At 50.2% G+C, this 26,257-nt stretch overlaps 7 protein-coding genes across 7 annotated transcripts; 5 read left to right on the top strand and 2 right to left on the bottom strand.

The window, feature by feature from the left end:
• Nucleotides 1–1,721: 1,721 nt before the first annotated feature.
• On the top strand, nt 1,722–10,110 carry PENARI_c018G05493 (ubiquitin carboxyl-terminal hydrolase; the record flags this gene model as incomplete). Its single annotated transcript, XM_022634566.1, has 8 exons — nt 1,722–1,880; nt 2,650–2,733; nt 2,815–2,945; nt 3,008–4,788; nt 5,475–7,211; nt 7,276–8,597; nt 8,658–9,309; nt 9,362–10,110. 8 exons carry the CDS (start codon nt 1,722–1,724, stop codon nt 10,108–10,110), a joined length of 6,615 nt encoding a protein of 2,204 aa, XP_022485653.1.
• Nucleotides 10,111–10,837: 727 nt separating this feature from the next.
• On the top strand, nt 10,838–11,785 carry PENARI_c018G12234 (uncharacterized protein; the record flags this gene model as incomplete). The annotated part of the gene is made up of 1 exon (XM_022634683.1): nt 10,838–11,785. The coding sequence occupies one exon, from the start codon at nt 10,838–10,840 to the stop codon at nt 11,783–11,785; it is 948 nt and encodes a 315-aa protein (XP_022485475.1).
• A 1,303-nt stretch (nt 11,786–13,088) lies between these two features.
• Nucleotides 13,089–13,663, top strand: PENARI_c018G04678 (uncharacterized protein; the record flags this gene model as incomplete). Its single annotated transcript, XM_022634549.1, has 2 exons — nt 13,089–13,222; nt 13,303–13,663. The coding sequence occupies 2 exons, from the start codon at nt 13,089–13,091 to the stop codon at nt 13,661–13,663; spliced, it is 495 nt and encodes a 164-aa protein (XP_022485638.1).
• Nucleotides 13,664–14,051: 388 nt separating this feature from the next.
• On the top strand, nt 14,052–16,191 carry PENARI_c018G11691 (uncharacterized protein; the record flags this gene model as incomplete). Its single annotated transcript, XM_022634674.1, has 6 exons — nt 14,052–14,145; nt 14,201–14,469; nt 14,520–14,786; nt 14,839–15,879; nt 15,934–16,047; nt 16,096–16,191. 6 exons carry the CDS (start codon nt 14,052–14,054, stop codon nt 16,189–16,191), a joined length of 1,881 nt encoding a protein of 626 aa, XP_022485563.1.
• Nucleotides 16,192–16,917: 726 nt separating this feature from the next.
• PENARI_c018G01815 (putative endo-arabinanase) lies at nt 16,918–18,263 on the top strand (the record flags this gene model as incomplete). Its single annotated transcript, XM_022634493.1, has 4 exons — nt 16,918–17,759; nt 17,808–17,986; nt 18,043–18,071; nt 18,201–18,263. The coding sequence occupies 4 exons, from the start codon at nt 16,918–16,920 to the stop codon at nt 18,261–18,263; spliced, it is 1,113 nt and encodes a 370-aa protein (XP_022485677.1).
• Nucleotides 18,264–19,151: 888 nt separating this feature from the next.
• On the bottom strand, nt 19,152–20,625 carry PENARI_c018G09629 (uncharacterized protein; the record flags this gene model as incomplete). Its single annotated transcript, XM_022634637.1, has 2 exons — nt 19,152–19,553; nt 19,603–20,625. The coding sequence occupies 2 exons, from the start codon at nt 20,623–20,625 to the stop codon at nt 19,152–19,154; spliced, it is 1,425 nt and encodes a 474-aa protein (XP_022485679.1).
• Nucleotides 20,626–20,715: 90 nt separating this feature from the next.
• PENARI_c018G04053 (uncharacterized protein) lies at nt 20,716–26,013 on the bottom strand (the record flags this gene model as incomplete). Its single annotated transcript, XM_022634532.1, has 8 exons — nt 20,716–21,540; nt 21,611–22,245; nt 22,296–22,436; nt 22,486–23,540; nt 23,589–23,822; nt 23,880–24,852; nt 24,907–25,814; nt 25,868–26,013. 8 exons carry the CDS (start codon nt 26,011–26,013, stop codon nt 20,716–20,718), a joined length of 4,917 nt encoding a protein of 1,638 aa, XP_022485575.1.
• Between the last annotated feature and the right edge of the window lie 244 nt (nt 26,014–26,257).

Here is a 26,257-nt window from a genome sequence, read left to right as displayed (position 1 = left end):
AATTTGACCCATCCTACTTCACCGCAATATACCTTTAAACCGAACTCAAAACCGCCGGCGTCATCATGTAGTGAGTTTGGCAGTAATGATGGAGGTCTCGAACAAATCCATTCAGAAAGATACCGGGACCATTTCAACATCAAATTTACGGAAATTGATTATTGCGAGGATGACTGCCAATCACAAATTGAATTCTTCGGAGAACCAGCCAGTTTCGAATGGCCGAAAGAAGCATGGCGGCACCGCTACTTGCTAGACATGGATGGCTGGGCATACAGCGGAAGGTTCTATGCCTTCCTGCGCAGTAAGAGTCTACCCATGAAACTCTCAATCTTTCGTGAATGGCATCAAGATATCCTGGTCCCATGGGTCCATTATGTGCCCCTCAACAAGGATGTCGACGAAGTCCCCGAGTTGATTCGATATTTTGAAAATGATCACACTGGACGAGTCATTGCGCAGACTATGGCTGAAAATGGGAGAACATGGGCAAAAAAGGTTCTTAGAAAGGAAGACATGGAAGTCTATATGTTCCGGCTTTTCTTGGAGTATGTATTTCCCTCATCTTGCCTTTATTCGAGACTAACCAAGAACAGATTCGCTCGGGTGCAAGATGATAACCGGGAAATGCTGGCGTACAAGGAGTGAGGAAAGTGGGATCCGTCTACAAGCGAGTGTGTCGTGTAGTCTAGACCAAATGTATGTAACCCGATTGGGCTTAGTAGATGAGCAGCACAAAGTTTATTTTAGGTGCAGCCAATGACAGGGGGTGCCTTCGTTTGACGGCTTCCAATGTTTGGACATGCAGTATCCAACTCCCTATTATTGCAAAGATATTCCCGATTCTCAATACACGATCATATGGCGGCTCCAAATCGGAATTGCGGTACATCAAACTCAAGGTATATTTCTGACACACCATGCTCATACTGACGGCATAAGGAAGGAGTCGAAGCAAGAACTTGAAATCAAGCGGACGATCACGTATGTCGAAGCAGATCCATGAATGAAAGGATGACTAGGCAAACTTGGGGCTGCGCAACCTTACTTTGGGAGAGATACTAAAAAGTTCACAGTTATTCCCGTTACGGCGATCCTCTGTCCTCGATGGGAATAATAAACAAACCTTGTCCCCACAGGTGAGTCAACTCGCTCCTAGTCTTTTGTCATCTCGCTTCTTTCCTCATCTCATTCCGCTGTCTATCCTCGACAACGGCTTTTATATAGCAGAAAGCACAAAGGATCCATTTCTCATCCAAAATCGCCAGCGTGAACATGGCACACAACAAAAAAAATATCCACTCTGATCCAGTATGGTATGATCACGTACCCGCACCAGGTGACGGTAGAGACATCTATACAAACTACAAAAACAACATGCTAACTATAGTCCCAGATCAGGTCATCATTGAAAAGCGACCAGAGCATCCAGTCAAGTCGACATCAACGATGAAAACCCCCCCACCTTTGAGATCCGAAGGCTTCACCTCCGATATCTCCGACGCACCCCATACGAAGCCAGCCGCGCTGACCAAAAAGGGAATGGCCTGGAAAGGATGCTGGGGATGCTGAGCTGTTTGGATGCGAAACCCCAGAGGGCTGCGGCTGATCATATACATCGTTAGCGCGCTAACCATCATGTTCATTTTCGGCAGTGGCATGGCATTTTACGTGACCGGAAAGCGTCGAATGGAAAAGAAGAAGAATTGCAGCAGGAGACAATGAATCTGACGCCCCGTGTGGTTACTTCCAGCCTTCCTTCTGGCCCGAGCTGGGCGTTCTATCCTGATAGCTTACCGGCACACCGAATGGCTTCTCCCACTATCACCGTCGTTGTTCCCATTTCAACACAGGCCATCAAGATAACTTTCTTCACCAAGGTTCGCATATCCCGGGAGACCAATCTTTGTTCTTCCCCTTCCAGCAGCAGTATGGCTGTCACTTTAGTCTGTGAACAAGTGACTTCCTCCCCCATCAAAGGAACAGCAGCTGGAGAGGATCTATAGAGATTGATGGGAGATTCCAGGAGACCCAGAGCCGGCTTCAGGGACTCATACAGTTGTTCTTCCTTGAAAAGGATGACATTGAATTGTGACAGCATGGGTAGAATCGCTGTTCGTCGGGGACTTCTCACGCGTTTTTTCATGTTCCGTTTTTTTAGGTCTTGTGTGTTTTTGAATTGCTTTGCGGTGTTTTAAAATAATGGATCTGCTAGTCATGCTGAAGCTGAATTATGCTACTATATATTCACATTGCTGGCGAGTCAGTTATTATTGAAGCTGTGTCTAACATCACATCATTTAAATGAGCCTTCACCATAAGAGCTACCGTATTTGCGTCTAGGGGCCGATTGGTCACATAGGAACCCGCGCAATATTCTTTTCAGATTTGCGTTACTTCATCGTCAGTCTCACTCGTTTTCCTGACCTTTTTACCTGTTCGTTGCGTTCTTTGCAGTCCCAAATACGTAGGTTTACACCTGGATTTTCTCCCTTGGGAAGCGAGTCCAACCAACGAAAGTTGAGTTCCAACGCGCCTCTTCGCTCTCGCCTCTTCATACTTTGCTCTCTCCACCTGCATTCATACTTCGAGGCCCTCCACCATCCCAACCCTGTCTCGTGCCCTAGTTCGATGCTCTTGTTCTGCTAGAAGCTGTGCTCCGTTGACCTCGGTCAAATCGGCTTCCAGCTGTTCCGTGGTCTGCTCGCGAGCAGGCAATATCTCAGAATCACTGTGAGTTTCTGCTATACTTCGCATTTGCTTTCTCCTACACAGACCACAGACCTCATGTAACCGCCAGACTCCTTGTCCCAGATTGATGCCACTAGGTACTTCAGTACCTTGCCAGGCATGAGAACTCCTAGCGAGGATTGGTCACCTCTGACCGGTACAAACCTGCAGAGAATCCCCGTTGTGTTCCTCAGTTGGCCTCAAACTTACCCTCCGTGAGTGATCGGGGAAAATTTGTATACTTTGCTGCTTGGTGCTAACAGTTTAACTTCCATAGACGCATCCCGAACGAGATGGCCTACACAATTGAAAGATTGCGCCAAGCGCAGAAGCTCTTCAATGGTGCCATCAGCCAGTTTTCCGTTCTTCCGAAAGTGCAAAGCCCGTACAATCTTCGTGAGCGTAAACGTCCCGAGATCCTTGGATCATGGCACGATGATTCCAACGATGAGGATTATGATCCCGACAGAGATCGAGTCCGGAAGAAGCGCAAGGGTTCTGTTGCCCAGTCTGCGGGCTCAAGCCCTCGAATGGTCAGGAAGACTCGGAGTATGTCCTTTTTGGCCGGGCCCAATGTGAACATGGACTCGGACCATGACGACGAGGAAGAAAGTCACCCTGACCCAGATACCTACCACAGTGAGCCTGAGCCCGATGCCTGGGACCAAAGCTGGGCCGTGACTCCTTCGACCACTCCCAACTCCCGCTATCAACTGCGTCCTCGTGCTCAACCTGAGACCGAGAGCCCTGCCAAGGCCAAGGCTGATCGACGCGCCGCCATCACACCTCATGTGCCTGCGTTTGCCTCCTCGTCAGCAGCGAAAGATGAAAACGACCTCGCCCGAAATTGCGAGGCCTGTCGTGACCTCGGCCAGGAGTGTTCCCTCGAAACTGATCGCGATCCATTTGCCTACCCGTGCGCCGAGTGCGAACAAGATGGTCTTGACTGTGTGTTGATTCCTGCACCCAAGTGGAAGCGGTCGTGCGAGAAGTGTCGTCGCCGCAGCAATTGGGAGCCATGCTCGTACCACTATGCCGATTATGACCATGAGCTGCCCTGCCACTCATGCATTGATCACGGATATCCTTGTATTGCTGGCCCGGCCAGACACATGCCGTCTGTTCTCATGCCACAGGACCAGCAGATTGCTGATGAAACTGACGAGGATGAGCCAATGTCGGAAGCCATACTCGATAACGCTGAGCCCTCCAATATCAACGAACGGAACCCTATTGAATCGATCAAGATCTCAGACGAAGAGAATGCTACCGAAGGCAACATCGAGGACGAGGAAATGGGCGAGGCCGCCATGCCAAAAGGCAATGCACTCCCCACCACGAGCCACCATGGTCAAGTCCCACCCGCCATTGCCTTTGGGGAAGTCCATCGTATCCAGACCGAGTTTGCCCACCCTCTTCACTTCGCTGGTGATCCTGATTATCCACAAGAAGGCCCTCGTTGCAACTGGTGCCACAACTTCGCTTACGGCATCGTTGGACTTGGTGCTCGCAACCCGGAAGTCATCGACTTCGGCACCAAAATGATTGAGATCCAAGATGGACACACCAGCGAAGGAAAGGAAGAGACTCGGATGTGTCTGGACTGCGTTTGTCACCGAATCAAGATCATTCAGTGCACGCATGGCAGCGTTGGCCCTTTGCGTTCGCCTGAATCAGAACGGGACCCGTCGGAGGAGATCGCGGAGTGCGAAAACTTCATCAGAGCACGTGGTGCTATCGTCGACCCCCGGAATAATGCTTCTGGTCCCCCTTTTGCAACCAATCGTGAATGGTGTGGCATATGCCGCAAGCCCGCTGCCTGGACTTGCAAGACTCCCCAGGCTGCCAACATTTGCGAGGCTGTAATTGACTGTGATAAGTTGAGCTATGGATGTGGTCTGCACCTCTGTGACTTGTGCTGTGAGCTGGTGAAGTTTTTCGAGGGAGATCTAAACGCTGTTTACGACCAGTATGTACACGAGCAAGGCATGCAAATGCAGTTCCGTGCCGATGCAGAGTTCATCCTCTCTGGTGCCGACAGGAACCTTGTCTACAAGCGTATGCTAGTGGACTAGGTGGTTATCTACTCTTTACGCCTCAGGAGAGAGTAAATATGATCCGGAGCCTTACATTAGTTGATACAATGCAAATATGTGATGACTATGCGTTGAAATGTGAGTGTATTTTTGTCTAAGGGTATGATTAGTTGATTAGTCGTGACTGTTAGGATGTAGCTGTCCTAGAGTGTTTTATGTCAATAGTGAGGCGTAGATGAATGATAAGTCGTTTGATTGATGTCTGAATAGTGGCATTGTGCCCAGGTGTATTGCAATATGTAGATAATTTGCCCAATCAAGCCCAATGGACAATTAAAGGATCCCGATGCATTGTGAATAGCGTAACAATAGCTATTGACGACCGTCTTTCGTGATTCGCGCGTCAGTCGTATTGATCGCATTGGACGAATACGTCCAGCTTCGTCCAGCTTCGTCCGGCTTGAACATAAAGTCGACCTTTGCACTCATACTCCCTCTCTCTTTTACTCTCCCAATTCTATTTCTTCTCTTTACTTTACGCAGATTCCAGTGCAGTATCTCCAAGTTCAAATTTAACGCTTGAAGTAAGTAGGGCTTCCGCTCCGGGAAAATGCACTGACTAAAGGATTTTCTGCCAGCAAAATTGTGTTTCCTTCCCATCCAACCTTCTTTTTTTCGTGTCATCTCTTTCTATTTCTCTGCCCCGAGCTGCGACACGAGGTGCGCAGCTCACAGTCACGACGTCTTCTCCAAAGCGCCGCAAAGTTTCCCCAGAGCCTCGCACCAGTCCAGGCCTTCGAGCTCGACGTCACGGCCGCTCCGAACCTCCCTCCCGCTCTCGCCACCCTACGTCTTCAAGCCGGAGCAGCTCGTCCCTTTCTCCGCCCAGATACGTGCCCGCTCATCTGCAGTTCCAATCTGAGACTGTGCCTGGTGGCCGTTCGCCGACTCCCGCGACCGCGACCGCCGGACTCACTCTCTCAAGCGAGCATTCCGACATGCCCTCCGACACTCGAGAGGACACCCCTCTGAACACCGATGGCCGCTCATCTTCTCCCGGCGAAAAGCGCCCGGCATCGGAAATCACTGACTCCGACCCAGAAGGAGGCGTGAGCACGAATCTTAGCAGCAATGCGCGCGCCACTGAGGACAAGGCCGGCGCAGGCGATAACTCTGCAGCTCCCACCGCTTCGCATGCGGATACCAATGCGCCAACTGCGGCTCAGCAGTCCGGATCGGAATCATTGAAATCAGACAAGCCCACGATCGACGAGCAAGTGGCAGAAGTGAATGCGTTGAGGAACCAGCCGATACAGAATGGTCAGAAGGGTTATGTGGTCTCCATGGCTTGGTTGAAGAGGGTGCTGGCCAGAACTACCGCCTACGCGGATCAGGCAGACAAGGAATCCCAGGAAGCTGAGCTCGGTCCTATCGATAACATGGATATCGTGCTAGACACCGACCCCGCCACTCCCAGCTTCAACGATGAGTCGGGCGAAACGTTTGTGCCGATGCGCCCTGGCTTGCAAGTTGATCGGGATTTCGTAGTTGTTCCCCAGCAGGCTTGGAACCTGATGCGTGGATGGTACGGCGTTGCCGACCAATCGCCTATCATCGTTCGATACGCTCACAACACGAACTCGCCCGGCGAAGACGAGACGATTGAGTACGAGACCAACCCTCCAATCTTCACAATCTTCAAATTGTCCAACCCTTCCGCGGGAACTACGCCAACAACACTGAAGGAAAAGGATCTTCCGTCCGTCAAGATCTTGGCTAGTCGCCAGACAAATTATCAGAAGTGGTTGAAGAACGCAAAAGAACAAGCTGGAATCGAGATGGCTACCAAGGTCCGAGTCTGGAAAATTCTTCGTCTTCCCCAGAGCACAAACGGTTCGACCGTTACGACCCCGGCTGTTTCCCGCAGTACTTCACCTGCTCCGGCCTTTGCACTGGTTCCCAGCAAGACCGACAAGCTTCTCATGGATTTGAATGTTTTCCTTGGCCTCTCAGAGGGAAGCCAGCGAGAATTGCTTGACCGTGCCAAAGACCAGACGAACAACGCAAACTACAATGGCCGCATGAATCTGGATATGGCTGGTCTCGGAAATGCAGATTGCCTTGTTCTAGAGGAGCAAATCGGTGGAACGAAGGGTGGAGACTGGGTATCAGAGGCATCTGCAAGGACCTTGAAGAACTTGGGCATCCCAGTGAATCAGCCCAAGACTCTCACCATCAAAATTGCCGAGAACAGCCCACCAGCCAGTACCGCCAGTGGCAGATCCACTCCCTCTGGGCCTACCCCTATCAAAGGATTCACTGCTCGAGGCCGCAGGGGCCGACCACAGAGACTTCTAGGACTGGAGAATCTCGGCAACACCTGCTACCAGAATTCGGCATTGCAATGTCTGCGAGCCGTGGAGGAGTTGACATACTATTACCTCAGTTCGTACCTTCATGTCACAGTTGGCTCTTGAGAGAGACCTTGGCCGCTAACACAAACATACAGGTGGTGCGTACAAAGCCGAATTGAACCTTGGAAACCCTCTTGGCTACAAGGGTGCGATTGCCAAAGGATGGGCTACTTTGCTTGATCAGTTGTACAACTCGGAGGCAGGAGAGAGATTCGCCAACCCCAAACGTTTCCGGCATACGATCGGTCGTTTCTACGAACCTTTTGCTGGCTGGGAACAGCAGGACAGTCAGGAGTTCGTCATGTTCATCCTGGATGCACTCTCAGAGGACACGAACCGTATTGCGAAGAAGCCATACACGGAGATTCCTGACTCTACCGATGAAATGGTTCACAATCGCAAGGCTTTGGAAGAATTTGCGCTGAGATCATGGGACATCTACAAATCCCGCAATGACTCCGTCATCACCGACCTTTTCGCTGGCATGTACAAATCATCTGTGTGTTGCCCAGATTGTGAGAAGACAAGCATTATCTTTGATCCTTTCAGCACTCTCACGCTCCCCATTCCGGGTCCCCCGGCCCTTATTACCCGAAAGGTGACTTTCGTTCCTCTCGAAGGCCATCCTGTTTGCCTAAGCGTTCAGCTGGAAGCGTCTCTCAGTTTGAAGGGCTGGAAAGAGTATGTTGGCAAATGGATGGGTGTTAATGCAGACCAAATTGTTGCCGGAGAGGCCCACCACGGCTCGTTCTGGCAATTGTTCCTAGACGACGACGTTTCTTTCGGCTCTCTTCGCACAAAGATTGACGATCAGATCCTGTTCGCCGACGTGGGTCCTCTTGATGAAGAAGGCATCCTTCTCCCTATCTTCCACCGCAAGAATACATCTCGCAATGCCAAGAACAATTTCCGCGATTTGTTTGGCCTTCCATCATTCGTCCACTTGTCTCAGGCGGAATCTCATGACTTTGAGGCAATTTACCGCAAAATTCTTCGCTCTGTTGCTACGATGACTACTCGTGACATCCTGAATAAGGACGAGCCCAGCATGGATGACCAAGGCACAGACGACTCAGACACTGTTGTCACCACAGAAGATGACGCTCATTCAGCTGACTCCAAGATCAAAAGCTCATCTGTAGAAGGTGAAGACAGTCTTGTGGACATTTCCATGCAAGACGTCCAGACTCCAAAGACTGGCGATGATATGGAAGACTCCGCTTCTGACTCTGACTCCGCGGACTTGCCTCATCATCCCCTGGCTGGCAGAATTTCCCGAGAGCTACTAAGTCTTTTCGAGGCCAAGGTCCTGGCCACCAAGTCTCCTCTGCCAGATGGCCGCACTCTAGGCCAAATCAGAAACAAAGAATTGCCTTTGATTTCCTCTCGTATCCCAACTGATCATGATTCCAAGAAGGTATGTCTAGATTTCTTTCGTCCATTCTTTGATATTTGTTTTTCTAATTTTCTCCACCAGGGCTCCGACTCTGCTTCCCATGTTTCAGCAGAAGACAACAGTGACGATTACAGCGATACCGATGGATCGGATATGGAAACCACAAAGGAAGAGTCGATCCTTCGCCAAGGCGATGGCATAGTGTTGGATTGGACAAATGAAGGCTTCGATGCCCTGTTCGGCGGCAACCAGCGTGACAACGAGCTTCGAGGCCAGCCTTCCTACAACAACGTCAAGGTTCTCACGGACCCTGAGGCTGTCGCCAAGCGTCAGGAGCAGGCGAAGCTGAAGGCTGCCGGTGTCACTCTCGATCAATGTCTGGATGAGTTCAGTAAAGAGGAAGTTCTTTCCCGTGGAGATGCTTGGTACTGCCCTCGTTGCAAGAAACATGTGCAGGCCCACAAGAAGTTCCAGCTGTGGAAGGCTCCCGACGTTCTGGTCATCCAGCTCAAGCGTTTCACCCAGGCCCGTAGCTTCCGAAGCAAGCTTGACACCCTGGTCAAATTCCCTCTTGAGAATCTGGACTTGAACGGTCGAGTGGAGGGTCCTGAGGATGGAAAGAGCTTGGAGTACGATCTTTTCGCCATCGACAACCACCTCGGTGGACTGGGTGGGGGCCATTACACTGCTTACATCAAGGACTTTTTGACCGGTGAATGGAACCATTGCAATGGTAAGCTTTTCAATCTCTAGCATGGTGGGGAACCTGCAACTGACCTTTCTAGATACCCACGTTCGCCCTGTCACACAGCTTTCATCTATGATTTCCTCCAATGCCTATCTCCTATTCTACCGTCGTCGTTCCGCTCGTCCATTGGGCAACCAGGGATTGCAGGAAATGGTGGAGTCTTACAAGACTCCTACGGCTGACGGTGGCAACTCGTCTGCATCCCAGTCACCTTCGGGGGACGGCCTCGGCGCCTCCTCCCGCAATGGCTCTTCGAGCGCCTTAGCCCCAGCCGGAGCAACTCCCCAAGCGGGAAATGGTGGTTTGCGCGCCAACAATGTGGGGACGGAGGAGAATGATGACGACGAATATTCTACAGACGATGACAGTGATACTGGCTTCGAAAATGGCGAATCCGAAGGTATGACTCTCACCAACAACGAAGATGAGTCCGATCACGAGGACGAGGGACTCCCGTACCAGGACCCATTCAGCATCTTCAAGGAGCCTTCCTGGTCCTTCGATCAAGCGACCGAAGCTCACGACATTCCACAGATGACTCCGGTTAATGCCTCTCATGACGACGCTGGGCTTTTTGATGACAACGACAGCACCGTTGCAGTCGGTGACGAAATGGACATGGACACTGGTCTCCACGACCTTGATGAAGCTACTCCCGCCGCTCCCACCCCCCAGACTGGTGCCTCTTTCGAGGATGTTTCCAACATGATGGAAGATGAGTCCTCCGACGAACTCCCGGTTGTGGAGTTACGTGTGGGCGACGAGGACAAGATGATTTCGGATTAATGAACAATGAACAATGAACAACAAATCAACGAACTCAACAAAATCACAAAAACAAGAAAGAACAAAGAAAAGTGAAGATCTCTGGTCTGAAGATGATCTGGTGCATCAGGCGTTTTCCAACAGGGTTGGTGGGTGGTACATACATAGGAAAACAGGATCTCATGTTGTTTCTTTGCGTGTCAACATTGGTAGTCTTCCCACAGTTGCGGTGGCATGTATCTACCTGGTGGATTTCTGATTTCTAGGACGATTACCCTGGTCTTGATCAGCTTGACAGGGTCCTGAGACGTGTGGATCGGTTTATTTCATAGTTGTTGGTGTATCTTATGGCATCTTCCCCACCCGCATGGGGCAACGGCATTGTCTGTTAACTTATTCCTGGTCGTATCCTTTCGTAGGTTTTATATTTTCCTTTAGTTGGCGTCAAAACAGCAGTGCCTGATAAAGGGTCACCACGACCCACTTGTGCATGTAGTTCTGTGAGATGTAAGAGCCTTTATCATTGCTCATTCCGGCGCTTCAAATATTATAATGAGACAATGCAATGGCAGTCTCGGCTCAGTTGAAGGCATTGGGAGAAGATGTATAGAGAGTGCGCTCCTTCCCATTAGGGCTGGGATATGCCCACCTCAATATGACCTCGTATTGCCACGTCTCGCTTTATTTCTCTTACTTTGATCTGATCTCCTCGTATTACCACGCACCATATACAATGGATTGATGCGCTATGTACCCAGGATTTATAACCCCCGATGGGCTCCCTCCTGACTCCAATCCCCCATCTGGCCCTCAATATCTTCCTGAGTTTATTACAAGACGTCACCGATCCCATCCCTGGCCCCTCAGAGATCGTTACGACCGACACCTCCCCAATCGAACCGCAGAGGAGAGACGAGAGACCCAACGTCTTGAAGATCATCGCAGCCAAATCCTCGCATCCATGGTTCCGTCTTCATTCAACCACCTCGGATCTCCTGGGCCAACTCTTCCACGCTCTGTTCGACATCGCGCGGCCAATCTGAGCGAGGGCGAGATCAGTGTCCTCGATCTTGGTCCCAGTCTGCAACCCAGTCTGGGAACTACTCCTACTCCCATTTCACGAATTCGTCACAATGGAGGCTTGATGAGTGAAAACCCCGCTCTATACACTGCTCTTGCTAGCCTTGCGACAGACGATGACGGAAATGAACAGCGGCTGCGCACTGACGACCTGGAATCTGAGGCTGTCAGCTCTGCCAGTGAAGTCTCCAACCCACACCCTCTCAGTCACCGCCAGCGCCGCCAAAATATCATTATTCCACGTTGCTCTGGACCAGTCAATTTTGGTCCTCGATCTGTTCGACAACTCCGTGACAGCCGCGTAGCTTCCTCCGGCGACGTTCAGAACCTCGGGCACGGTTACGGATATGGATATGGCTATTCGATGCAGGACAATCACCTTTACTTTTCCGATGAGTCCAACGGCCACATCATGGCCGGGTCAGTTCCACACTCTCCACGATCGCCTCCTGCACCCCTTCGTCGTGTGCTCTACCCGGCGGACTATTACATTGTACTCGCCCCTGAACAGTCGAATTTGCGCAACGTCGAGCAGGCAAATGACCTGACTCCCGGAGACAGCTCCGTAAACCCTCTGGATGTGGATGAGCAACGTCGGCAGTCGGACACTAGTTGAAAGGAGGCAGCATTATTGCAAATACAAGGCCATTCTGGAGGGATGATGGGACATATTGATATCCACGATGATTGGAAAAACCTCAATGATTATTTGGGAATAGGCTGGGGGATATGAATGGGAAACTTACGGCATGGACCGTTGTCACCACTCACTGAGATGGCTCTTTCATGGTTAGCATAATCAGTGCAGTTCAATAATCAACGGGATTGTCCAGCCCAAGGTCTTGCATTTTGTCTTCAAATATTATTGCGTTCATTTCCTGACATAAAAGTAATCCTTTTCCATTCATTATGTCGTTAGTAGCTAGTCGTTTTGTCTAAAAAGTAAGTACCACGTCGCCCATTCGCATTTCCAATCTGTGCTCTATTAGAAAATCTAACACAATGGTAGGCCCGGAAGAAAGTGAGATCGTTCAGGGCCTAGGGTGATCGCCAGTGCAACGGTAGGTACCGCCTCTTATAGTTGATCGGCCACTAGAGAAAGTCCAATCTGCCATTTGGCCAATACAGTTTTTCTTTTTTCCTTTTTCCTTACAGATCTCGAATGTGAAGAAAAATAAAGAGCTCAAAGGTAATCAAATTTTGGGCTTGGTCGGACTTCTAAAAACACCTACGCACATATTAAAGCAGTGCGTGGCTCGCTCAATACACGACTTTTATTCTCCATAAATCTTTACGGTTCTTTGTCAACATGGTCAACAACAAGCCGTCCAGCGGTGTTTCTCTCAGACTTATTCTGAAACGTCGGCCATGTATATAACTGTTGCGCTTTATAGAGATGGTATGTGCGAATTATGGTCATCAAATGCTACATGTGGTATAGTGTAAGTTAAACATAGATATGACATACTCTACTATGAGCCAAATTAGGCCTACAAATCATGAATAATCATGAGTAGTGAACTTTGTTTTTATTTATCCAGCTGAGGTCGTGGGTTCCCATTATGTATCTCATCTCAGACTGTGGCTATGAAAAGGGGTCCATGCTAAGCATTCTCACTTCCAGGGTTGTTCAGCCACATATAAGCTTGCCAGGCTCCGTCAGTCAACAGGCCATGTTTCAACTGTCAGATTATAGTCCCCTTCAGGTCCAGAAATAGAATCAAATACGAGAATTTCCGGCAAAAGCGGGTAGAAATGTCACTCTATACCTGCATCAGTTGATTGTCGGCAAATCCCGCGGAAATGTCTTAAATATCGACAACAAGCTTTTGCCTCTACATAAAAGCTTTGTTTGCTCCTTGGCTCTGTGTACACTTTCACTACAATTTGATTACAATCTCTTATTCCGGGGCATCAATATGGCTCTCTCAGCATGCAACGTTGTGTCGAATCCCTCTTTTGAAACTGGCATCTTGAACCCGTGGCATGCATCTGCTGTGGACGTCGCCAAGATAAGCAACGGAACAACTGCATACAGTGGGAACTATTTTCTGTAAGGAGATCTCCTTTTCTAATATAGCATTTGTGGCTACTCAATATCACTCTGGAAATGAACTAATCCATACTATACAGCAATCTCCAAACCGCAGTGGGAAACCGTGGCAACACAATCTCGCAGTCCCTCAAACACCTTAAGCCGCGCTCAAAATATGACTTCAGTGTCCAGGTACAGATGCCATCGCCTTCTGGTTCGTCGTACTGCTCCGTGTATGTCTACGCGGGCCGAAATGCCACGGTCGGCGCAATTGCCTCGGCACAGCTGTTCAGTTTTGGAGAATGGACAGAGGTTACTGGGAGCTATATTGCCAGGAGGGATCATGACATTTTGAACATTGTGGCTGCTTGTGACTCGGAGGATTCTTCGGTTACTGGAAATGTTCTGATTGATAATATTAGCTTGACATCTGGGCAGTGTGTATGGGCTTCCGACTAGATATTATTGTATTATTCCTCGGTATCTCTAAGATCAAATGCCAAAGGGCCTCGCGCAACTGAATTGCTGTTGGCATGACCTCGCTGTGTCCTTGGGCAGGGAACTATATATATCTTGCCAAGAGATATGATTCGAAAAGAAAGGATGTAGTCTGGTGGCCGCTAAAATGGACTACGTATAATTTGTGCCTTCAGTCCGTAAGTGGCCATCACTGCAACTGTTATTTACAAACTAGATACAGCTGAATTATCCAGTTGAAGTATACAGTTGTGGTCTCCCCAGCCTCCATGACGTAATCGCGAACACCGCCTTGCACCAGCCACACCGCGACTTCCCCCGCGCAGATCCCCAGGCACAGCTTCTCCAAGTTCCAGCACACACCTTCATCATGTGGAACGATGAGGACAACAACCCCTATGGGGCCTTTGATCAGCATCAGTCGCATTTGTCCGACTCTCTTCACTCAGCTGCGCTATCTCCTCGTAAGGGCCTCAGCTCTAATCATTCTGACTTGGAACAGTCGCTCACATCGCTTAGCTCTCTTCGCACAGGATTCTACTCCTCCATCTAGCCGCGACTCTAATCTCGATCCTCCCGAATATATCACCAACCCTGAAGATCTCAGTGATCCCGAGGATGAGGCCGAATATGGAGCCGCGAGCCAACAATACCCCCGGAAGAGCGTTTACGACAGCCGGATTGAGCAGATCCTGTATGAAAATCCGGAGATGCCAATTCTGATCACGGACGCCGGCAAGAACCATGAGAGTGGCGGTGGATTCATTGTTTACACTATCCGGACTGCGGTAGGATGATGGCGTTCGGAGAGTATTCGTGCTGTACTGAGTGATGACAGGATCTGGAAGTGCGCCGTCGATACTCCGAGTTCGCCTCTTTACGACAGACTCTTGTTAATTTGCATCCCACGCTTGTTGTTCCGCCTATTCCCGAGAAGCATAGCATGGCGGACTATGCGGCCAAGCCCACCAAGGCCAAAGAAGACACAGCAATTATCGACCTTCGGAAGCGTATGTTGAGTGTTTTCCTCAACCGATGCAGACGAATGAAGGAAATCCGGGAAGATGGAGTGTGGTGGAGGTTCCTCGACCCAAACGTCAGCTGGGTGGGTTGGACCTGGATCCTTGCTGCGAAGTCACTGATTAATGTTTATGCAGAGTGAGGTTTTAGGTTCCCACCCCGCATCATCAGTTCCAAAGAATAATCTTAAGGCGCCTCCTCTTGATCCTGCCAACCCGACACCAGCCCATGGATGGCTGCCAGTTCCGTCTTCGTCCGCAAAGCTTAAGCCCAGCGGCGGGGTTGTCACATCGACAGGAGGTCCAGCATCACCTTCTTCAGCCGAGCCAGAAGGTCCTCCACCTTCAATCCCGGGACCCGACATCCTTGGGCGCTTCCCTCCCGAGTCGCGGAAGCTTAGCGAGCCAGAGCTGGATCCATACTTTATCAACTTTGAAGCATCTACGCGTGAGCTAGAACTTCTTCTTCAGGGCAATATAGAGAAAGTCAATCGCCGCACGCTTTCGCATTTGTCTTCCCTTTCAGCTGACCTCATGGAATTGGGAGCTCGTTACAATGGATTTTCTCTCTCCGAGCAATCTCCAACAGTGGCTGCTGCCATTGAGAGGATCGGACAAGCTGCTGATACTTCTTACATTGAAACCGAAGAATTGTCATCGGCCTTGAGTGCAAGTTTTGCGGAGCCTATGCGGGAGAGTGCACAGTTCGCTAGCGTGGTTCGCGGTGTTCTGCGATACCGCGTGCTCAAGCGGGTCCAACAAGAAATGACCCGGGATGAGTTGGCGAAGAAAAAGACTCTTCTTGACTCGCTGGAGCGCAGTGAGCTGGAAGCCAAGCGCATCGAGCAGTATCTCAACCGCACCACGCCTCAATCTGGTGGTACCAAACCCCGTTCTCTGTCGACCTCGTCAGCCGTCAGCAGCGAGACTGGCCATGAGTCCTCTGCTGACACCCAGTTCCCCCCTACGCACGACGACTCCTACGGCCATCCGCCTGCATCAAAAGCCGGTGGGGCCAAGTCGCCATCACCTCCAGCTCATCGTAAGTCCTCCAGTGGGACTTTTGTGGCGAACAAAATCTTCGGTCGCATCAGTCACGCTATTCACGGGTTCGCTGATGTGGACCCGGAACGAACACGTCGGGACCAGATCGGTAAGACGAAAGAAAGTCTTATTCAGGTATGTAATTGGTGGAGAGGCTTCAAATGTTTCCAGAACTAATGGAATGTCTAGTTGGAGCAAGCATTGGAAGTTTCCGAAAAGGACGTCCAGGACGCTAGTGCCGGCGTCCTCCAAGATCTCAAACGCTTCCAGAAGGACAAAGAAGCTGATCTCCGGCGGTACATGGTATGCACGGCCGCGGCCCGGTTCTCCACTCTCGCTAACATTCTGTAGGTTGCATATGGTCGTTGCCACTTGGACTGGGCGCGGAAGAATCTAGAGACCTGGACCGAGGCCAGAGATGAGGTGGACAAGATTGTGGCTCGGTAGACCGTGTATACTTCCGAGTTCGAGTTCTGGCGCCGGCGTTGGGGGATATCATCTACTAGCTTCAATCCATCAGCATCCATTTAGTGGCTTTTTAGTACTGTATAGCCTTGGCAAGACAATGGCGTAGAATGTTTGCGGCGATGTCTCATAAAATAAAGGGACATCAGGGCCATTGACTCTCCTGTCAAGGTGGAAGTGTCAAATTCGTTCTCGTCCTTACGGGAATAGCGCAGGGCACATTCCACCTGGTCCGTGTGGGGACAGGCACTACACCTCACCTTCACACCTCCTTGCTTCACATATCCAGGGTGTTTCTGCACTCTGCATGAATTGCAGTAAAAAAAGTGTCAGTTTTAGCGCCCATTGCCATACATCACAACTCGTCCAACTTCCAACTGAAATCTTTCCGCATTCGTCACCAACGCCAAGACATCAACATCAACATCAAGAACAGGTCGAAGTGGCATTCCACACCTTGCAGGCATGCCCCTCTGTGGACCTCTGACTCTGCTGCATCCCTCTGGACTCCGGCGCTGAACCCCACCCTCGAAGGGTGGACCGCCGTGCGTCGACTGAAAACGATGTGTGCCTGGATCCATCGCAAGGATGATCGTCAGGGCCAGTCACTTATCACGGCCGGGGATGCCACCTCCTGGGGATTACGACAATCCTCAACTGTGGTCTCTCCGGTCTCTTTTGGCACAGTTCCCTCGACGCTGGATCAAGATGCTTGCCCTCCTCGGTCTTGTTGGTTTCCTCTCCGTCGGCCTCGGCGTGAGTATCAATGCGAGAGATCAGAACTTCGAAAATGGTCAGAAACTAGAGGATCTCGGTCAGGCTGTTAGCCAGTTCCCTCCTTCTCGCCAGACTCAGCAACATACACATGATCCTACTATTATTCGTGTTGATGATGAATATTATCTTTACAATGTCGGCGAACATATCTTCATCCACACTGCCCCGAGTATGGCCGGCCCCTGGGAGCATATTGGCAGTGTCCTGGATGGCAACAGTGTGATTCCGAAGGGTGACCGAGCCGCACCTTGGGCCCCGACTGTTATCGCCGTGGATGGCACATACTATTGCTACTACAGTGTCAGCAAGGCTGGCTGCCGTGATAGTGCCGTGGGAGTTGCTACATCCGACTCTCCAGGCCCCGGCAACTGGTACGACCACGGGATTGTCATTCAGACTGGTACGGGAAATGGCTCGGACATTGCCCCATACACTATGACCAATGCCATTGACCCTGCTACATTGATTACTCCCGACGGTGACGCTTATTTGACATTCGGTAGCTACTGGAATGGCATTTTCCAAATCCCGCTCGGACCGGATTTGATTTCGCCGGCTAGCACTACGGAGCCCGATGCCCGTCAACTGGCGTGGGAGCCTAAGTCTCTCGGCATGCCGAGCCGGTTGGCCAATAACCTTTGTGGTGACCCGACTGGTCCTCATGCTATTGAGGGTGCATTCACTTCTTACAATGATGGTTGGTATTATCTCTGGTATAGCCATGGTTTCTGCTGCAACTTGAAGAAAGACAACTTGCCGCCTGCTGGTCAAGAGTATGTTCTCGTCACCTTTCCTCGGGACCCAAACTAATTTGATGATAGATATTCCATCCGAGTCGGACGGTCTCAGAGCCCTCGTGGCCCATTCGTTGACAGAGCTGGTACCGACCTCGTCGAGGGTGGTGGTGAAGTTGTCTATGGCTCGAATGGAGATACCTACGCTCCAGGTGGCCAAGGTGTTATCCGCGATGGGGATATCGATGTCCTCTATTACCACTACTGTGAGATCTCCATCGAGAAATTTCCTTCATTTGAAACCCTACTGACTTCCTCACAGTGAACAAGACCGTTGGCATTGGATTCTCGGTAAGCTTTCACTTTGGCAGGCTTGTAGATCGTGATGTTCGCGACATCTGCACCCCTGTCGATCCTCCTTCATTACCCCTTCCGCCTGCTTCCACGTCACAAGGATCTGATCTAACACATGCTTCACAGGATGCCTTCCTTGGCTTCAACCCTCTCGAATATGTAGACGGATGGCCTATCGCTCAGGCCTAATCGCCCATATCACGCCATTCTTTACTCGTCATCTTCGATTTTCCGATATATCTATAGACTAATCACCCGCGATCATCCTTCATCCCTTACGATCTTCGAGCATCTATCGCTCGAATTCTGCACATTTCGCGTTCTCGCTGTCGACATACTTGTTTCCCTTTTTTTTTGTTGTGGAATTCACTGCTCATACGCGCTCTTCTGTCCAAAGACATTTTTCTGCATTCTGCGGCGTCTAGGTCTTGGGGCTTAAAATCTTTTATTTTCATACATTAGATTATGGGACTTGTTTGTATTGTTATCTACCATGCCAAATACATACTACTTTTACCTTTTGTTGAACCTTTACCAGGGTCTATGCAGTCATTAGATTACCCATGGAAAGTCTTGCCCAAGTGACTGGACCTCTATCAGTTAATCGATAGATTTTACGATAAAGCCATCTTTTCATGACCTTTCAATCACTTTGGGGTTTGATAAGGCCATATGGAGGCCATTGATCATGGCATCCCTGACTCGTTCTACTTTCTACTCGGAGTCATATAAGAATGAAATAGGTTATTAGTTAAGGTTAAGCAGAACGAAACATGTGTTAGCCCCAGGCGGCATAGCATAACCACATGAGGCCTAATGCCAGGAAGATGTTCGAATATCGCATGCAGCGTCTCATCAGTATTTCCAACCCTCACCACCCAAAGTCGTCCGATCTTCGAAGGTTACGACCGACAGCAGTCCCAGACCATTTTTCACGAGCCTGTGAATGGCTCCTGCCTCGGTCTGTGGGTGATTGTCGACAGGCATTGTGTTCCTGCTTTCGGTTCTGTTTTCGTCCACGGGATTCGTTTTTGTTCCGGTCTGCTGTTTCACTTTCCCATCCCCTTTGCGACTCTCTCACTTGATCATTGCCATCATGGCCCCATCCATGGCTGTTATTGTGATGGTATCCGCCTCCCCAATCTCCTGCGGTCCCTTTGTTTTCGCTCCATGCCACTCGGCTCTGCTTTGGCGCATTGTCATTTTTGTCCCAGTCATTGCCCTCGTTCGATTGGCCCCATGCTGCTGTTCGATGAGATCCCTGATTGTTGCTCGGTTGATTGTTGTCTTGCCCCCAGGTTTCATTCGCTTGATGATTTTGCCAGTTGTGGTTCGATGGATTTCTTGAACTCCGGTGTTGAGACCTCTTGTTGTGATAGCCATTGCCATTACCATTGTCATGTCCATTGCTACCATTTCGGTGTTGCCCATGATGTCCTCCGTGATCTCCCCACGCAATCTCGGGTTGGTTTGAATGAACTGAGACCGCATGGAAGCTTTGATTATTTGGCTCTGACTGGGCCTGTACCCAAGTCGTAGTCTGCTGTCTTTGGGTGTTGTTGACAAAGCCATTGTTATAGCTGCCACCAGAGCGATAGCCATCGTTATTGCCATTGTTATTGCCTCCGTTGCCCTGCTTGTGGTTGCTGCGCTTTTTTCCTTTGGCCTCATGTCCCCATTCTGTATTCTGATTATTGTGGTTATCGTTCTCGTCTCCGTTGGCCCAGTTGCTTTGCGGTTTGGCGTCCCAGTCGCCTTGCTCTGGCTCGGGATTCCAGTCAGGAGTCGTCTTCTGTTGATCACGTTGTGATCTATTCCCCTTGTTCTGGCTTTGATTGTGGTTTCCGCTCCCCCAGTTGTTTTGCTTGTTGCTGCCCCAGTTGCCTTGATCAGGCTCAACGTGGCAGTCTTGAGCTGGCTTGCCTTGATCACGTTGTGACCACTTGCCCTTGCTGTGGTCTTGATTGTTCGGTTGGTTCTGACCCTCTTGCTGCTGCTTTTTCTTCTCCTGGGCCCGTAGTTTCTTTTGTTGTCTTTTGGACAGAGGCTTTGGTTGCTGCTGATACGGATTGTTGGGGCGTTTCGGGGGAGGACTAGATACGATTCGGTTTGGGTCTTCGAAGCGCTGGTCAGAATTTTGGCGGCCTTTGCGTTGATCCCGGAGGTGAACATACTCTGGTGAGCGAAGTGGAATTGAGTCTGAGAGTTTGGGGCGACACCACCCTTCCGCGGTATAATTTGGGATCCAAACAGGACCCTTGATCTGACCACCTCTCTCAGCATCGAAGTGGTTTTGGGCACGATCCCGATTCCTTCTGGAAATCCACTGCCCTTCAGCAAATCCTCTTCTCACGCGTCTGGCGTACCAAAACCACGCCAAACATAGTATGGCAGGCCCAGCGAGCCCAACAGCAAGTAGGACTGCAATCAAAGTGTTGGTCTGCATTGTAGAAAAGTCAAAGGGAGAGGTGGATTGAATGAGAGGGTGAAGCTCGGCCATGTACAGATGGTAAACGAAGAGGAAGTAGGCGTGGCAGACACGAGGGGACATCCGGGGTAGCTATTCATGGAGGGGGGCTCGAGACCAGAGAAGAAGGAAGGAGCAGATTCGACTTGAACTGAGATTTTATATTCGTTTGATCTATAAACTGGTCTCCAAAGCACGCTGAATTCTCGACAACCAATCTCCATGGACAGACGCCGCTTGTCCTGCACTGAGAAGCAATTTGAGTAAATGCTTGAAAGTTGCGGAATCGACAGTCTCCTTTGGCCCTGAGAAGTCCGGAGATGCCAGAGCAGAAGCGATCGCAATAACGCGGAATCCAAGAGTAAAGGCCTCGGGGGTCGAAACCCAGCCCATAAGTCCATCTTGACCATCTTCCTCCCCGAGAAGACCGATGATGTATGTCAAACCCTGCAAAGCCCAGGAAGTGATCTGTTGCAACGAGGATTCTGGGAATGCTGACTCCTCTAGGCGAACCAGAGCCCGAGACCAGACCTCAGCTTCGCGGATGTCATCAATGAAAAGATTTTGCTTCTCCTCTACAAACAGTACCGTGCTTTCCTGGCGATATTCGACGAGCAAATCGGCCACACGAGCAATATGGGTTGGGTGGTCAGATGCACTAAGCCGGGGCTGCTGGCCTGTGAGGTAGTGAAGTACCTGCTGTCCAAGCAGTGCAGAGTCTGAGTAATTTTCGACGATGAAGTCTGCAAGAAGCGCACTGGCGTTCAGAGGTGCGAGGGTAACATCGGCATCGGGGGAGACGGATGAGTGCGACAACACCCAAGAGGCTGTCGACGCGGACATGTCACGTAGCTCTTCGTCATCATCGTTGAGCATGTCATATAGGACCAGATAGGTATTCAACAAGACTGGGTCAACGCGGGGCTTAGCCCCTGAAGGACGAAGAGCCCGTGCAAAACTGCCGACAGAGGCAACTGCTGCAAAGCGAGTGGTAAATTCCTGTAAATATTTCAATAATTAGCACAGTGACCCTAAGGTACCTGGACAAGGCAACAAAGTTAAAACTTACGGTTTCTTCGCTCAAGGCAGAGCAAAGTTTGATAGTCCAATTGTGAATATCGTTTTCGAAGGAGATGGAAGCGCTCTTGCGATCAAAGGCGAGACGAATCGCCAAAAGGCACCCTCTAAGGCGAAGCTCGGCGTCTGTTGCTTCGCGGTTCCAAGTTTCAATATCTATCTCAGGGAGGAAGTTATTCGAGATGGCCTCCCATGGTAGATCAAGTCGAGAGACGCCATCGAATTGGGATGCCATCATCTTTTCTAGGATAAAGGCCAGATTCGATGCAGCAATTGTTCTCACGTATGGTGGACTAGTGCCAAGAATCACAGAAGTATACAAGTCGGCCAGTGGCTTTCGGTACCTTTCTTCTGTACCAATCTGCTCGTCGAGTCTCTCGGAAATCCAACGAGCAGCATCGGCATCAAACTGCGATACTCCGTTATAGAAGGCTGAAAGACCCTGTGCTTGTCCGGAAGCGAGAAGCTTCAATGTCGTGCACCAGGCGAGTGCTCTTCTTAGCAGCGCGGATGATCGAGTGGCACTGGATAAATTCCACCCTGAATGAGAAGCGTCGAAGACAAAAGTCAAGATTCCATCCAGATCGTGAACTTCAAACATCTCATTAATGAAAGAGGTAACCATGGCTGATTTAATGTCAGTCTGTTACTTCCCTAACTGAATATTCGTTACGTACTCTCGCTTTGGCCTTGAATAGCCCGCTCCAGCGTGCCCACCAATATCTCAACGAGCTCTGCTGCCACAGTCGGTGACTTTCCGACACGGAATAGAACTTCCAGTACAGTACGTAAAGTAGTGAAAAGGTCATCGATGTTAGCTGACGATAGTTAGCGATGATATCATCGGGAGGGCTAGGTTATACTCACAAGTCCAATATGCATCGGTAGTTGCCGCATATCGGCGAAGAGCATACCGCGCACACATAGCCACTCCATGGACATAGTTCTCAGTGATGTTTGACGGGAGCATAACAAGTGCACGCAAAGCCTCGGGGATATTTTGTCGCGTAAGTAGCGAGGCATATACGCGAGCTGCGTGCTCTCTAACACCCCAAACAGGGCTGCTCAAGTGTGCAAGAACCAACCCACGCAGCATCTCGTCAGTCTCATCAGTGAGACTGGGAACTTTATCACCAACCAATTCAAGGGCAGGGAACACCCGTTCGGTGATGATCTCCGTGCCCTCCGCTGCTTCTCCCTGTGCTGTCGTGAGAAGACCAGAGAGCAGCTCTAATAGACCTGGGTACTTGGAGAATGCTATCCTAGATCCAGGCTCAGATCCAGAACTGCCGCCGAAGCCGGGTCCAGCACCGGGAATAGCGCGGCACATTTTCGTAAGTAGGGCACGGAAGAGCATGAGTCCCGAATTCCGAAGCGCCCAGATAGGCGATCCCAGACGTTCGGCAGACAGCGTCAGTGCCTTCATGATGAATGGCTCCGAATAAGGGCCAAGCTTGGCGTTCGTGAAGATATCCTTCAGACAGTTCATTGCATGAACTTGGGGTAGTTCCAAGTACTGTCTCTCCTTATCGTACTCCACAGGAAGGTATGAAATTTTGTGCAGCTCTTCCAAGGCTTCCTTGAAGAATGGCGTTCCCGGGTCCGAAGCAACAATTCCTGTTACCAACGCAGGCAAGCCAGCGGATCGGCGAGTAAGTTTCGATGCCGAGTCGAAGATAGTCGATTTAGCTTCCTGGTACCAACCCCGGGGGAGCTCCCGAATTGACGGGTCCTTCGCGGAGCTACATCTCTGACAGCATGTCGCAAATGTCTGGGAGACGTTTGAAAATGCACCTCTGTGGCGGAGCTCGGCCAATTGTGCAAAACTCGCGCCTCCAATCTTGGCGAAATCCACACGCTGGAGCCCGTCATCTCCGCTTGGACCGTAGCTGGTATTGATCAATGTAGCATGGAGGAGAAGGCTAGAACAGTTAGCAAAAGGAATATGGCCAAAGAATATATGGACATACGTTGATTCACGAAGGGATCTCCAAGAATATGAAAGAACATCCTTGGGTCCCACATTGAGCTCTTCGGTTGGCTCATCCGAGTGACCCTCGGGGGAATCGATACACAATACAGGCTTTGCCTCCAGCCAGATTTTATCACAAATTGAAACAATTCGTTCATGAACTGTCCGCCACGCGGCGCATCCCGACTCATCTGAGATCAAGGTGTGGAAATTGGGCATAAGAACGATGAGCCTGCAAGTTGAATGAGTACAAATTCATCCAGGGGTCTAGAAATTTAGAAATACTTACCTCAAACCAGATGTATAGCCGTGAAGTGGTGCCTCTCGCATGCTGGAATTGAAAAGGCCTTTTGAACTTGATAAGCGCTCCTCGAGCTTGGTCAAAAGTGTATCAACCACAGAAGCCTTGGTGGTCCACCAATTTGTAGCCGACTGGCCAGAGTTTCCTGGAAGTGCCGCAGCGAAGATAATGTGGTATAAACGCGCAACGGTATCGGCGTGATCGGCTCTGCTGGTATTGCTTGCCAGGCTCTCTGCTCGTGCTACCGCATCCGTCAACCGCATTCCTACGGCGGAGCTTTGATCGTTGGTGTCCATGCCATTTAATAAAATCTCCCGGGGACACAAACTCAGGATCGAAAGAGAAGTCTGGCGTACTTCTTCAAATGGATCCATTAGGAGATCAATCAACAGTCGGAGTAAGTGAGCATCAAACACTTCAACTTGTACCTTCCAAACATTTTCAACCTCAGACTTTTGCGGCTTCACCTCCGTGCGTGGATCAAGACCGGAGTCCAGTAGAAGCTTCAATGCCTTCAATGCTGTAATATGGCGCGGGTATGATGCAGTCAAGCGCAAATCACTCCCTAGGAACTGAATGTATTCCCTCAGGAACTCCTTTGTTTCGCTTTCGTTCTTGGCCTGGCCATTGGCTGTTTTGTTCGATGTGTTCTCCGATTTGGAAACATCTTCATCCTTCACAATACCTCCCTTTAGCCGCAGAATAAATCGCCGTGTCATGCTGAGGATCTCACCCCGGGTATAGGCATCGGATTCGGCATGCATTGATGGTAGCCCTCGCAGTATTGCTTTGGTTGCTCCGACAGTAAAAGGCTTTAGCGTGGAGAAAGCCGTAATGAGCAGCGAGAGAGCGGCGATACGGATGTTCGCTTCGCGGTGAAGAAGGAAGTTGCCGATGACTTCGCTCTTCAAAAGCAACAGCTCGCTCTGGTTGATCTTTGCTTTACTGGTGTTGAGGATATCTGCAAGAATTAGCAATCTTTTCACTTAATTAGATGTTCCACGGATTTACTTACAGTCTTCGTGAACCAAATTGACCTTCTTGCCAACTTGTAAAGCAGCGAACAAAAGCATATATTCTGCTTCAGGTTCATCACTCATGTCACCTTTGAGAAGGCTCTGAACAGGCAGGGTCTCTAGGAAAGACCTGAAACCGCTCGGATCAATGGCGAACAACGGCTGCAATAGCCTATTTGACAGATCTTCCAAGCTTTCCTCGCTTTGCAAGACCATCCTTCTCACGGGGGCCACCCAAATTTCTGAGAGCTTTTGTGGCGATGTTTCAGGTTTCATCTTCTGTATTAACACGGAAAGCAAGTTACCTGCCGAGGCAGCCATGGTCCTGTTATTCGTTTGAGTCAAAAGCCCTAGCACGAAGATCCTGGCCGCTAGTTCGTCGGATATATCTGACGAGCTAGGTACATCTTGGAAAACTTCACGATCCTTGGCAAAAACAGTAGTCCATCTTTCTGGGCTCTTTTCTAACCAAGCTCGAACCGAGGAGATGAACTCAGAGGGCAAGAAAGCACCTTTGCGGATGAACGTCTCAAGAAAGACCAAGCATCCCTTAAGTCGCGATTGGGGCTCACCAAGCACAATGCTGGGAATGATGGCGTCAACAATTGCAGTTTGGATGACTTGCCGTGCCTCTCCTTGATGGCGTTTGGCTAGAATGGTCGTGATTGAACCCAACAGGTGCTTGATATGTTTCGGCTTGGCATCTTCATAGCGATTCAAGCAGATGTCGAAGATTGACAACCAGAGCTCGGTAGAGAGGGCCAATTGCTTTGTTGAATCACATTTGGAATTGGTGGCAGCATCAATGAAAGCAGAGCCCGCATTGTAAGCCTCCGCTGAATGAGGTGGTGACAGAGATGGAGTGGACAATGTCTGAAGCAAGGACTGCCACACCCGGTTCACCTTCCTATGAAATAAAAGTCAGATCGAGTTGTGCTTCTCAAGTTAAACACCACTTACTCCGTCTCTTGGCATGTCAGTACGAATTTCACCAATGGACCTTTGGCGATCTCTCGGAGCGTTTTTTCCGACAAAAATTGTACTTTCTGCCCAATGGCTTCCATGTCCGTTGACGCGCCTTGCGGGCGGGATATCTCAGCTGCCATGACCAGCTCGATCCCACATTCCCTGATATTGGATATTGGATATTGGCTCACGGTCAAGAGATATTAATTTTCTTCGTTGCTCCCCGCGCTGCCTGAGGCTCTGATCAGTGGGTTTCCATATCGGGCCTAGCGTTATCCGGCAAACCATCGTTCACGTGACCTATGTCACGGGACCGAAGTTTTTGCTGGCACCGATGGCAGTGGAGCTGCAAAGGGTCATCACCTCCCTCCAGTCTTCCCTTCC

This window comes from Penicillium arizonense, assembly GCF_001773325.1.
Source record: "Penicillium arizonense strain CBS 141311 chromosome Unknown PENARI_contig018, whole genome shotgun sequence".
NCBI lineage: Eukaryota > Fungi > Ascomycota > Eurotiomycetes > Eurotiales > Aspergillaceae > Penicillium > Penicillium arizonense.
This window is presented reverse-complemented; position numbering and strand designations above follow the sequence as displayed.